Source organism: Rhea americana, unplaced genomic scaffold, assembly GCF_003343005.1.
Source record: "Rhea americana isolate MKP2758 unplaced genomic scaffold, rheAme1 scaffold_220, whole genome shotgun sequence".
Taxonomy (NCBI): domain Eukaryota; kingdom Metazoa; phylum Chordata; class Aves; order Rheiformes; family Rheidae; genus Rhea; species Rhea americana.
In genome coordinates this window covers 523,289-537,751 of record NW_028186330.1, presented here as the reverse complement: position 1 = coordinate 537,751, position 14,463 = coordinate 523,289, and the positions used below count along the sequence as shown (strand labels likewise).

The 14,463-nt window shown below is 38.5% G+C and overlaps 1 protein-coding gene across 3 annotated transcripts in view; it reads right to left on the bottom strand.

The window, feature by feature from the left end:
- Window positions 1-7,557: 7,557 nt before the first annotated feature.
- Window positions 7,558-14,463, bottom strand: part of GRB10 (growth factor receptor bound protein 10) — a 152,780-nt gene continuing 145,874 nt past the window's right edge. For all 3 annotated transcript variants that reach the window (XM_085305465.1, XM_085305463.1, XM_085305462.1), the window contains 3 exons: window positions 13,990-14,077; window positions 11,916-12,009; window positions 7,558-10,673 (listed from right to left, as the gene is read on the bottom strand). In XM_085305465.1, coding sequence (XP_085161591.1) covers window positions 10,527-10,673; window positions 11,916-12,009; window positions 13,990-14,077 — 329 coding nt within the window. In that variant the 3' untranslated portion in view covers window positions 7,558-10,526. The remainder of the gene's footprint in view (window positions 10,674-11,915; window positions 12,010-13,989; window positions 14,078-14,463) is intronic.

Below are 14,463 nucleotides of genomic sequence, written 5' to 3'. Positions count from 1 at the left end.
CCTTTCTAAAACAAAAGGAAAAAATATGCACAGTATTGCAAAATAGTAAGAGTAACATGCTCCTTTTAAGTGTACAAGGCCTTCACTGTATCTCTTTCTGACAAAGGAATTAATGTTTAATCCCAGTTTACTCCTCAGCAAATAACTATTGATTATATGATCCCTTCTCCTGTTTATTTTTTGGTGAATAGGTAAAAAGATACAATCTGCATAGGTTCAAGAAAGAAGGTGAAAAAAATTACAGTAAAAATTGCTGTTGTATTCAGAATATTTTCTCTAGGAAAGATAACAGATGCATCTTTACCAACAGATAAAACATAATAACCAAAAGCACTGCTTAAATTGGGAAGCAGTTATCTGAGGACAAATGGAGGCCTGTGTATAGATAATGGCAAGGGATTTAATTGAACCAAGTAATAGCGCTGTAACTGGAATACACTGAAAGTATGTTCAACTTTCTGTATAGGTTGTCTTTTCATACAAATGTTAGTATGACAAATTACTGCGGGGCCTCACTTTTTTGCTGATTATGCTATATATTACCTGTGATGAAAAAAACCCTCTATAATGTTTTTTGCTGCTGCAGAAGAAAGAGACCATTTTGTGATGGTCATCCAAAGGAATAGAGTGAGAAATAGATATTAAAGAGAGAATATGCGACAGATCGAAGAAATAGGGAAATTTCTCAAGAGCCCTGTATCTACTGCCTCTGCAAAGAGATTTTCTAATAATTTTAAAGAACCTTACACACCTTCCTTTCTGCAAAAGTGTATTGACTAACCATCCCGAATACAATTGCTTATCTCCTTACCAACCTGAGGTCTACACACAGCCTACGAAACAGTAGTTCAACAGAAGCCAACTGACTGGTGGAAGGGGAAGGCAAAATATGTATGAAGTTTCCGAACATCTGAACATGCCAGCTTGCAGCCTTCTTTGAAGAGTTATCTTGTCTCCTTATTTAGCCTTTACCATACCTGCAAACATGCATGAAGTTTCAGCAACCTCTTTGTTAACAGAGCTTGGCAGTATTTTTTTTTTTTTTTTAAATGAAGCTTTCACTTCCTCCAATCCTGCTGCTTTCCTCTGCTAACTTTACAGTATAGGACAGACATGACACATCAGTCTCCTCATAACCACTGAAGCAAGTTTTACCCCATTACATGTGTAGACAGGACAGAGTTGTGTAAGTCTGCCACCTTGACCTTAGTTAATCTCTAGTTCTCACAACAGACATTCCAGTTCTCTCACTTTGCTTTTAACTCACATTGCTAGTGTGAGATCTGTACTCTGAATGCCAGAATATGAGGCTGCTCTTCCCTAAAGTCTCACTCTTCTGAAGAAACCTTTCAGCACAAGTCACAGCTGTTTCAGAAACTTGCTTTTCATCAAGCTATAATCATGGCACCTAGCTTTATTTTTTTTCCTATTTACCATCCACACAGTCTACCTTTTTCCAGCCATATCTCTAGCAGTAGTTTTCATATGATTATCTTCTTGCTCTTTGAACTCCATAATGCTGAAGTAACTTTTGTTATTTTATATGTTTTCACATATCAAATTGTAGTATCGATGCATGGGGAACACTGTACGTCCTTTACCATAAACAGGACCTCTACAAGTGTGCAAGCCCAGTCTCACACATTTGCAATGAAACCCAGCCGGAGGAGCAAGAGAGATTAACTTTTAAACAAATGGAAGCTGCTTCTGATTAAATTTGAAAGGGTTAATGAAATTCTCTTGTCAGCTGGGATTCAGCTCCCAGACTGTCCAGAACACCATCATTCAAAGGTATGCTGTTCCTCTAGACCACTTCATAAGCAGTACTTGCAAGTTAATTTTTAGAGGCAATTAAAAAGTAGTTCTCCTAAAACTTTTATTAATTGCAAAGTTTTGATTTTAAAGCACTTTATGAACTCCCAATTGTTTCAAGAGAAATTGGTTTAACTGGCTGTCAATTAAAATAGAATTAATTTAGTATTTACATTTCTAAACACTAACTTAATGTTTAACAAATTATGCAGACTTGTCAGTTTGTGTGAGGTGGTGAAAGGACAGAGGTAACTCTGCTTTCCAACATTAGTGACTTTCTCCCTACCTGTTTGCAGATTTCTCTCCTTTTCCAGATACTTTGCAAACAGCTATCTTCTGTAATTGCCTTATCCTTTCACCCTGTGAAAATGAGACCACAACAAGCAGCTAAGGAATTTTACTCTGAAGAAGTTCCTAGACTTCTACAGTACCTGCAAACATCTAGTCTTCACTGCTATTTTTGAGCTTATCTTGAACTTTTTAGTTAATCATTAAGCACCTGCAGCACTAAGTTCATTAGTTTTACCCATTGTTCTTTCTCAATACGGAAAAAAAAAGAAAGCTTGTGAATTCGTTCAGAAGCAGCACACGACTATTAGGACAAAAGGGATATGTGGMATTTCGTGTATTCACCAAGCAAAAATATACCGGGCACAACACGTAGTGGAATAAACAGCGCCAACATCCTCAGCAGGTGCTGTCTCCGCTTATAAAATAGGGCGTTACATTTCTGAAGGCACAAAAAGCCACAGCCCGCCGGGCCTGTGCTGGAGGCGCCCGTGGGGGGCGCAGCCGAGGGGGCGAAGCCTTCATCGCCGCCCCCCCCCGCGGCCGTTAGCCGCTCGCAACGCGCCCGTAACGGAAAACCGCCATCTCCTCAGACCTGCCGTACCGGCGCCTCACCGGCGGCGCGGGCCAGATCGATCGCCTCTACCACCACCATCATCATCATAAATAATAAATAAATAAATATTTTATTCGCACCCCCCCTTCCCTCAGGGGCCCACGGGGGACCGCGCCCGCCCCCTGCCGGCGCGGGCGCGCTCGCCTCGCCTCACGAGGCTGCTGTGGGCGAGGCGGAGAGGGAAATGGCCGACGCCCTCCTGCTCACCCTTCTCCCTCCSGCAGAGCAAAGTCTGGTCTCTTCCAACTCCGGGGTCAGATAGGCTCCAGCCTTGATTGCAGCTGCCCTGTCCTGGTGTGTCAAACATCTCTCTCCTTTTTATTTTTTTGAAGCCCTTTCTTTTCTTCTGACTGAGCACTCGCCAAATTGAATTTAGGTGCTGGTAGTTAAGGGTTATGTTTGTGCTGGAATAATTTGGGGTCCCTTCCAGTGAAAATACTGTCTTCTACAGGACAGGCAGGTGGAAACGGGTTCAGAATGACCCACGCTGAAAGGGAGAGGGCCTGGCTGGCCCCCGTCATGCAGCTGCCGCTCTTTACGTATTGCCGGAAACACATTTCGGAAAAGCCGTGCCAGTACCTAACTGAAGCGAGTGCTGTTTGCCAGTGAATAGTGTGGAGTAAACCCACTGCAGAAGAGGGGATGTTAGCGAGGCGTGGGTCCCTGACATTTCTTGCCCGGTCCTGGGGCCGAGTGAAGCCTGCCACTACGTTCCTGTCTTCCCGGTGGGCTGTGCCAAGCTGTAACAGCTCGGCTATAAATCCCACGTGAGAGAAGCCCTGAAAGACAGCTATTGCACACCCTGGTGCAGCTCCTGCTGAAGTGGTGGGGAGCAAACATGGTATTTACACTGCTGCTGCCCCAAGTACTGCCACCATTCAATCAACAACGCAAATGAAAACACAAGTTTTCCTAGTCTTTCCCCAACTAGTGGTGCTAATTGCAGAGGTTTTCAAGCAGATGGACCTTCATGGGGACACCTGTGCTGGACTGGACCAAAGATCTCGCTAGCCTAATACCTGGTCTAGTACTTTACAGCAGATATGTAGCATGGGAGTATGGATATAGGCTGTTAAGTAGTGATTCCTGCCCAGAATAATACCCCAGCACTTGGTGACAGGCAACCCATGGGCTTCCTGATGCTGTTTTTGTAGTTACCATCCATCAGGGAAGTGGTGGATGCCTTAGTGAACCCAGGTGAGTCTCTATCACCTGCCACGTTTTGCAGTGAAGCTTACTAAGAGCTTACCTAGGCAGACTGTGAAGAAATGTTTCTGGTTTTGCTGAACTGGGCCCCTGTGCATTTCAGGTGATGCTCTGTAACCTTGGTAGTAAAAGAGACAGTAATTAAACGCTTTCTATTCCTCCCCTCCGCCATCAGCTGCTTGTGTTTTTATGGAAGTCTATTATTACACCACCTTCCCGAAGACACTGCTTTCCAGTCTGCTGAACCGTCTTAGTCTGATCGTTCCTCTGCCCATCCTGTTTGCTCTTCCTGTACCTCTTCCATTTCTACGACATCCTAAGCTTCTCCTGTCACTCCTGGCTGAGGACCTCCTGCTCCCTTCTCTTTTCAAAGACAGCAGCTTCTAGGATTTTGTTTGTGAAGGTGCACGTACAAGAAAGAAGATGCAATATGTCCTCTCAAGTCATACTCCATTTTCTAGGGCAAGTCGAAGGCTTGTTCAGGCAATTCATCATAAAATATTTTGAGACAAACTTTAAGCCTTCAACAATCTTCTTCCTTGTTGGGCCAGCCATTTTGACAAACCACAAACTCTTTGGTGAAAAATTAGGTGAGTTCTTCCATCTACCCATCTTTTCTTCCATGACTAACTGTGTTGTGGGGTAATTTTTCATGAAGCTTTAACCCTCACTGCTTGCCCATTCCTGTCTTTTTGTCTTTGGACCCGACTCTGAGAGTACTAAACACCAAAAAAACTAATTATGTAAGGGTCACACAGAACACATGAATACCTTGCAGATATTCAGAGGAAGAAAGGTTACTGAAGAAATCAAATGCTGAAAAAGGTCTAGCTAAATGAAAAGTAAAATATTTCAATTTCAAAATGGGATGCGTCTGACAATCTTTGAGAGGCAATCAAGTAGTAATTTTTAGTATTTAACTTAGCCATTTGCCTTAATAATTCTCATCATAAAATTATTGTTGGTAGAACCATACTTTTACTTTAAAATGACAGTTGAATAGCCAATCTGTTTTGAGACTGGGCATGTTGCAGAGAATGCTGATTTCATAGCTATTTTTCCATTTGATGACCGAAAAAAACAATTCTCCAACCTCTGGAGAACGTGTTTCAAAATGCAAATAAAATGGCCTTCTTTATTTAGAAGTGTCTTCACAAGCCCAAGGGAAGGGAAGGGGAGGGGAAAATGGCTAAGGCTGACAATAGTGTCCTCACTGTGCCCCTAGTCATACCCAAACTGTAGCTTAGACAGTCCTAAGAGTAATTTTTTCCTCCACTTCATTTTCCTTCCTAGCTCTCTTAAGCTCTCTTTTCCTAGAGTTACACTTCTGTCTGCAGCTGAGCTGAGCTTCACAGTCCATAAAACCAGACTGTACTTTGACTCAGAACTGGCAGCTGTGTTTATACTTCCACCTTCCTGTTAGACAGTTGTGGCACCAGAATCCTGCAGCCCAGAGATGTAAAATACCTGATTAAAGCCAAGCACGCAACCTGGGTAACCAACAAGTGTTGTAAGACCCCCGTTAGTCACAGTTCAGTGTCTAGAGATGAACCAGTCCTTCCTGTAAAAACATCTGCTAGGAGCTGTGCAGTAAGATGAGCAATTAGAGCAGAATTTATTTGGGCTAAGAGTTTGCAATGTGAGTGCTGTACAAACTAATTTATTTTGAAGACTCAGATGTGAGTAATCACAGTATCTAATGAAAGTCATATAGCTCTTGCACATAGTTGTGGCTGTATTAAATTTTCAAATTCTAATTAAATTGTGCTCAAAGTTAAGGAAGGAAGACATGACAGGATGCAGAAGTAACCCAAATTAATGCAATGTGGTATTTCAAAAAAAGATACTGCTCTTCTCCATCTACTAATACTGTTGCCTAAATTTCCAATGTGTTAGACAAACAATGCCTGAGTCACAGAGCAATAGACAAACCGGGCATTAACAAACCAGATTAAAGCATCATTAAATTAACAGTAACATAAACCCAAAATCATCTATAGTTTGACATACTTGAAGGGAAATGGTTCATCTGATGTTGTTTTTCTCATTTGGATTTGTGGGTACAGACTGCAGCAGTGATTTGATTTTACAACAAACCCAGCTTTAGGGTTCTGTATGTGGGATAAAAGTGCTGCAGCCACATGCTGTAAAACACTAATCTGATATAAATTTATTCGTAGGTCCAAACACTTTTAAAGTACTTTGCCCTGTTAACTTCATGCTAGAGGGCTTCATGCAGGAGCAGATGTTGTCTGATTGTGTCAGATACTGTCTGTTGCTCTGCAGCTAATGTAAAACCAGCACAAACTGTCAGGCACAGCAATTAATTCAAATCTGTACTATGTAACTATTTCTGACTCTGGCTAATTTCCTCCTGCTGGGTGTCCTGATAGCACAGGTATCTACCTGCTGCTAGTGAGCACATTTGGACAAATACACAAACAATACTACCTTGTCATTTGGCAGGCTTCTGCTCCTTTTTGTGTGCCATCATCTCCTTGTCTGTTCCAAATATGACATACACAGGGCAGTAAGGTTGTTGGTTCTTTTTTTATGTTTTGTAAAATAACATGAGAACGACTTCTTAGATTACAGAGGGAGCCAGTTTCAATGTTAGCATAGCTTCCTTTAGCTAAGCAAGAAATAGGCACCTAAAGGACTTTCTGTAAGCAAGCACTTTTTGTACAACTCAAAGTGTAAGTTGATTTAGGTATACGCAGCATAGTGAACTCCAAGCACTTTAGAGACCTATAGCTGCTCAGCCCAAAGTTAAAGTAACATGCATATTGAGATAAAAAAATCTTGGCAATATCAAAAACCAAAATAACTACTTTGCCTTTATGTGTTGCTGAATGAATTCCATAATACAGAACACAGAATTATGCCCTAGTGCAGTACAAGCTGACATGAAGCCATAGCATGCAGAAGCTGGAGTGTGACTACTGCTTTAAGTGGGATGTGTTTGCTGGCTTCTGTGGATTAGCAAAGCAGGGAGAGGAAAGGTTTGTGAACAAAAAAGTGAAACATTTCCAATCTTCTATGACTCTGTCCAACAGAAGAACCCCCAACCTCTTTCCCCAGTGAAATTGCTTTCTTAAGCAAAAACATGTTTTATGCAGATGTGCTTTTCCACCCAACTACAGAAGGACCACATGAATATAAGCATTACAGGATTAAATGATTGCTTTCTAAAAGTACTATTAAAAAGTTTTGTGATCCAACAACTCTAAGGCCAGTGGAGTGCTTTATGTACAGCTTACATTTCAAGTGAGCTATAGTTTTATTTTATGATCCAAAAGATGCTAGTGGTATAATTGCTGTTTTGATTCTAGCAACCAAATGAATCAAATTTCCCAAATGAACACTGTAAATATCATGGCAGAATATCAAAAAACATTTTCCTCAAACACCAGGTGTGAACAAACTGATTTAAACAAAGGACAAATTGTCCTAATAGGAATTGTAAAACGGAACAGCCACTATAGAGATACCATGTGGAATCTGCTTGCCTTTTAGCTGTTCTTAAAGGATCTTTAACATGACAACTCACCCCAAATAACTCAGAATTAAGGCAAGAGATATTTTGTGTATGGAGATACACCCAAAAGAAGACATAAATTCCAATATAAAATGAATAGCATTGTATTAACGTTTATTTCTAATTACAAGAAACAGAATATCAGTCCCTTATTTGTACAAAAATACCTGAAAGATTACAATTAGGTTCACAAGCCAAAAAGCTATTTACAGTATGAAGCAAAGCATATTGAATAAAGGTTTTGTCTCTTAAGTTAATACCTTTTGCATTCCCTGAAACTTTAAACTTTATTCCATTTTACAGTCACTAAATCTTGCATTGTGACAATATAATTTACGATAAGCAAGTCTTGCCACTGGAAAGGTGCATTGATTGGTCAAACTGTCAGGTATTTAGTGCAGAAAAGATAAGACAAAACATCTAAACTGAGGCACGTGTTTCTTCAAGATTAATTAACAAATAAAAAGTTTTTGTACTTTAACACCTATCATAACATAACTTAACTAGTAACCTCATTACCAAAATGGTTTGGCATTTTCCTTCTCAACATATTCAAGATTGCTACATGAAGTATTTATTTAGAAAATAAAATCACAGGCAAAAAGATAAAAATTCAACAGGCTCCAAAACAACCCTGAGCATCCCCTTTACATTCATGTCATTTAAATACAAAAATAAGAGTCAAATGTCCTTCAGTCCTTGGTATTCTGAGCTGGCAGCCAGCTGAATCTGTTGGAAAACTAAGGTGGTATTGACTGTTTTCCAGCAGAAAGAAGACAAAAGCAGTGATCTGCTTAAGTAAGATTGTTGCCACTTTAAAGGTGGTCACTTTCTCAAAACAGCTCACTTTAGCTGGGAAAAGTACAAAATACTACATCAACCATCTACATACAAAAATCATGATTCATAGTCAAACTTTTATTCTCAATTTAAATAAGATGCAAGTTTTTGTTTTTATAAATATGAAACACTGCAAATACTATGCACCTACTGGGAAAAATGCATGGTCGTCACTAAGCTATGTAAACAGAAAAACTTAAAACTACAGCATAAATGGTCTTATTAAACTGGTAATGTAGTCAATACAAGTATCTTTTTTTTTCTCCTAATAGGGGCCAAATAGAAGCATGCAAAGTGAAGTCAGACTTAAGTTAGCTTAATTTCAAGGTTTTAAAATACACTGTCTAGAAAGCAAGAACTCTCATTTCACTATGTACAATTAAAAAAAAAGGGCTTCTACTGAAACAAAATCAAGTTTCTTCATTTTTATATCTAGACATTAAATGGAAAAAAAAAATACTAAGTGTGTTCTGTAAACTAAAATACAGTGTTTCTATACCATTGACATAGTTATAAGCTGATATGGATGACTCAGGCAGGTTATGGTTTGTCTTAAGTTATTCTCAACACTACATGAAGACCTAAGGGTGTAAAATTGTTTTTCCTTCTTTACCCTTTGAGATGGCTAAGATTTCAAACCCAGTGGCAAACATTAGCAAAGGGTGAACTAGTCTGCGTAAATCATTTACCATCTTAAGAATGCTCCATTCTTCACTATGTTCTGAAAGTTCTCAGGGCCAAATACTTCCCAGTATGGATAAACTGCATGAAGTATTGGAAAGTTAATTCAGTAACAGTTCTGATACTGACTGTGTTGCTGAAAGAATGGTATTTGCAAATGGAGAATTAAAATGGGACTCACCTAACTTTAATACTGATTTATCATCAGAAAAGTTATTGTGTAAACATTAAATAATTAAACATTAACAATAAAGGAGTTCTGATGACCAATCAGCACTAGAGCAGGATAGATGCTTGTCTGCAATAGATACCAGCAGGCATTAGTACATGTGATAAAAGGATCACCAGTCACCTGGATGGATGATATTGCCAGCAGCTAGTTCACAAATGCCAATCACAACTGAATGAGTTTCCATTCCTACTATGTTCTTTCTCACCATGTAAACTTTCATGGCCCTATAGAAAGCAGAGGGGATATAGTTCTTTTGAAGTACTATTCCCCCAAAGAGCTTTTTGTCACTGTAGCTTTATTATACGGAAAAAGCTCTTTGAAACAGTCTGAAAATTCAAGGAGCTATAAAGCTAAAAACACTGTGGTTTTTTTTGTTGTCATACTAAGACTAAGCAGAAGAATCTTCTCACAAAAAAATGGTGGTTTTAGATACAAGCGTAGTTTTTCAGTCCTACTAATATTTAGTAACATTAAGTTTCCTCGGGAAAACAGTCAAAAGGCTGTAAAAAAACAAACCACCACTTCAATAAAAAAATTTGTGCATAGAATCTAACACAGTCTTTGCATGACTGAGTGCCACTAATATGCCATCAACATACTACAGCCATAATGCTACAAATCAACAGTTTTAAGAGTACATATATGGTGCTATGTTCTTTTAGAATTGTATCCACATTGCTTCTTCAAAGACATCTGCAGATGATCGAACCTCAGGTCTCCAGAGAAGTTTTGAGACACACGCGCACGTGCACACACACACACACTTCTCGAATTTCTTCTAGATCCTTTTAGGCTGAAGCTTTCCATACATTTTAGGGTGCAGATTAATACCCAACTCCTGCATGAATTTTAAAAGCCACATCAGCTCCTAATATAGGCTGCATACAATATCCGAAACAAAGTAGGAGTGCAAAAAAAGTGATCAATACAAAAAGTAAACACACTAGTCTTAATTGTCAAGATTATTCCAGGGCAAGAGTTCTTTTCAAAGATTTCTCTTCACACTTGTTCCTGTTAAGTGGCCCAGCCAAAATAGTTTCCAGTTTTGTTTCAAATTTGCTAATGGTTTTACATACCCTCCCCCCATTTTTGGGATGCTGGGACACTCAGCAGCAATCACTCTTAGGTGTTGGACAAACCAGTAAATCTTGGTCTGTTGGCACCAGTCGAATCCATCCCTTTCAAAGTCCCAAGGTGCATAATATTTTTATTTATTTTTACCAACTTACAGATCTGCCAATTCCCCAGTGTCAACTTTCTCTTACAATTACTCTTCTAGCAAATCCAGTCTTCAGTGAGAGTCAGATTTGAGGTCATAAGGCCACTCGGATGCAGTGGTGTTTGAGTTTGCAGGGCAAGACTCCTTTGTTTAGTTGATAGAATTCAACAAGCTGGATAAGATCACTGAATTTGGTGTTCCCATCATCCAGGCTGAAAAATATCTGTCCGTCGTCCTCACACTGGGGAAATAAAATGTCCTTTTCAAGTTAGCCAGCACACATGAAGAGATGCAAGCATGGCAAAACATAATGACTCGAAGTGTGTGGTGTAAGATAACAATAACTACAACAAAAATATTTGTTAACCCCTTTACACAAAAAAGGTTTAGTTAAATCAAAATTTGACAGCTTCTCAATGAAATAACATTGTTCTGAAACTCACTTAGCATAATACAGCTTGCAGGCCAAGACCTTTCTTGAGATGTTAACTTCAAAATTCTTACTTATTTGCAAAAATGGCCCCAGTCCTAAAAGCACTAATCAGCTTACAAGAAGCATTCGGGTAGGCTTTTGCCTGTTTATTTATGCAGTGGACTGGTATACGATTGGAAAGGTGTAAGACTGTAATATTCTTTGAACTCCCAGGCTCTAAGCCAGCAGTGTAGTTCTCGTAGGATACATGCACTGCTGTACTACAGCAAAGCTTCCAAAAAGATCCCAAGGTTAAGTGTAAGAAAGACCGTATCTCTAAAGCTGATCTCCCCATTATCAGACACCTCATTTTTTTTAAAAAAATCTTAGTTTTATAGTGCCCAAAATGATGGGCACTGCCCAAACAATCTAGTGCTCAGAGATCTCSAGGAAACCATGGTGTCCATGAATCCCGCTGGGAAAGAACTTGCCTTAATCCCACTAGAAGTATCTTTTATAGAAAAATGAAAGCTCATGGGCACAGAGTAACTGAAAACTGTAGAGAAAGCACTTGTCTCCATTATATAAAGCAGAAGCACTGCAAGTTGTTAGCTGGTTGTAAGAAAAGCAATAGAAAAAAAGTCTTTGGACCAATACACAGATACACACAGTCTTAAAGTTCTGATACTTTTTTGGTCAAAATAAAATCAAATAGATTCTCAAAATCTCAGTGTAACATATTATTGACTAACTACCAAAATAAAATGCTTTGAAGTTTTCAGAAGTTCTTCTATGTCTGCTTAAGAGATATGGAGACAATTGCAGTCAGTTGTCAGTCACAGAGATCAAGTTCTGTGCATTACTTTGATAACCTAAGTGACTTATGTTAGCAGTCCAGCAATAACAAGGAATTTTAATCAGGCATTTGAAAAATTCTGAGGATTATACTTGTCAATGGGAATATCCCTATTAATTATATCAGTACTTTTAAAGAAGTCTCTTCAGATATTGTCAAAGCTTTATGATTTAAAATTGCTTTTTTATGATCAGCATCAAAACTAATTTACTTACCGGCAAGATTTGAAAATGCTTTATTTTTTGATGATGGCACAGCGTAAGTACAAATGCCTTTGGATTGCTTTGGCTGTCCCGGAGAAGAAATAATCTAGGAGAGAACATTTTTTAAAATTCATGATTTGAATACCACAAAACATTTCTTTATAAGTAATCAGAACCACTTGATCATTTTGTATCATTGCCTGACTCTTCTTTACTTGCATTAACAGACAATTCCATATCTGACAATTTACTTTCAATTTTTATACCAGGTCTACTCAACACTAATCRGCACAAGAAATAAAATGAAATATACATGATAGTATTTCTTCCTCTCTATCTGTATAATGCCTTCTTTTTTTCGTCTAATTCAGCTTTCTATTACTGATATGTACTTGCACGAAGACAATGTTCTGAACTCCAAAAGCATGTTTGGATTTCTCTAAGAGAATTTAAAGATGGGAAACTAATATATGAGAATCTGTTCCCATTCTCCAGTACCTTGCATCAGTTTTCAGAAACTGAGTGCTAGCAAAATCAACTCTTAAATTAAATGGTTGCAATTGCTCAATACTTTCTTAAAATGACTATCAATTAGATAGAATCCACATTATCAATATGAGGGAAACACACACTGATTTTGTCTTAAAAGCGTCACAGAATTTTTTCCACAGTAGCATCAGAGAAGAATATACTTTAGGAAGTATAGCTAGCAACAATGTACACTAATTTATTCCGCTTAGTGGAAGATACCACTTTTAGGCCGAACCACAAAACTGAGGTCTTAAATGGTTAAATTCACACTTTGAAAAAGAAAAAAAGGTAGACAAAACACAGACCAAGACTTTTCAATCCTGAAAACCACCATCCTTAGATCCTTAAACACATGGGTAACACGGCTCCTTTGCTGCTACTAGTGGACCTCCATACAGCCAAGGACTAATCAATCTGAGCCTTCCACAGTAAGCAAGCTGCCTACAGCACAAATAAACACTTCCTCAAAAGCATTAACTTCTTTATGAAAACCCAAAGAAGAATGGGCCACTGTATTTCTAAGGCAACAAGTTTAAATGAGTCAGCACAAAGTTCTGTAGTGTGAGAGAAGTAGAAACCCAGCAAATCGGTAGTGTACCCTTTCAGTAGTGCTCCTTTGCTTACTGAAGCTCTTCTGTCTTTTGAAGATTTCCCTTTGCCTGCCTAAGCCTAAATCTTTTCTCATTTGAGTCTCAGTTACTATAGCCCAGCAATGCTGGCTGAAAAGACAAAAAATCTCACTGCTTGATCACTGTGTACAGGCACTAGCCATTTCTCTAATATATTCTAATATATTTCATTCGTCACAAGCCATCAGTCAAAATGATTAGTAATGCTCCTGAATCAGAAAATGCTGTAGGGAAGTTTGAACTTCACTGTCTTCTGCAAAGCCAGTATGGAAGTTTCTACCTTAATGCTGGCTACAGTGAGATTAATAAACTAAAGACATCCATGCTCTTCCCATCCTACAAATAAAAAATTGCTGAATGAATGAAGGTTAAACAACTTCCCTACAGTAACTCAACTACATACATAAATAACTGAACCAGGAATGCCAAGAAAATACTTAAATCTCAGCTACAGACATTTCAGAGAACTGGAACAGGTACTTGCATCTCTTAGCTCTAGAAGAGAAGTAAGTAGTGAGAAGTCATCATTAACTGCTCTGATGCATGCAAAAGAGCACAAATGGCTTATTATACATTTATGTGCAAATGGCTAGGTATAGCTTTGCCTGAAGAAATACTCTTTCAATATGGATTACAGGAATTAATTATTTTCAGCTTCTAACATTCTCCCCAAAAATGTATCGCCTCTACTGAAAAAAAAAAACAGAGATTTTATGTGTACTCTTAATATATTATTCTCTGGATTAAGAGTTAGAATCCATTCCTACAAACACTTACATAGTCTTTTTGAAATCCTGGAAGGAAAACTGGAACTACTCAAGCATCATGTTACTCATACATGCCCATAGCCCTTGAAATTCTTATAGCAGAAGTCATACTCTTTTCTCTAATGTCTTTCCATGAGATATGGATGCAGGGGTACCTACCCATCCACAAGCCCTTGCTGCTTAATAATCCTGTGAGATTCTTCTCTAGAGATCCTGCCATGAAACCAATGCTGTGTCCTATGAATAACTGGAGGTGAGAGGGAAAAGAGGGAAAGAGAGAATGCTTGGTAACAGTAACATGTCTAACATATTTTCTCCCCAGACACACTAATTATTTAAACATTTTAAAAGTGGGTATAGATCCCACTGAAAAGTGGGATAGAATATATCTTTAATCAATCAATATAAAAAATAATCAATATGAAAAAATGCATCAGCAGTTGCATATACTCAATATACAAGAATATACGCATATTCCCCATGTATTTTACGGCTTGTAGATGTATTATTAGGTTATCAAGAGGTTATCTTTTAAAACACTGTCTTCTCATAGGTCCTTGAAAACACTGCGACAAAATAATTCATAGAATTCTATGTCTGAGCTAATAAGGAAAATTAGACCCAAGACCCTTT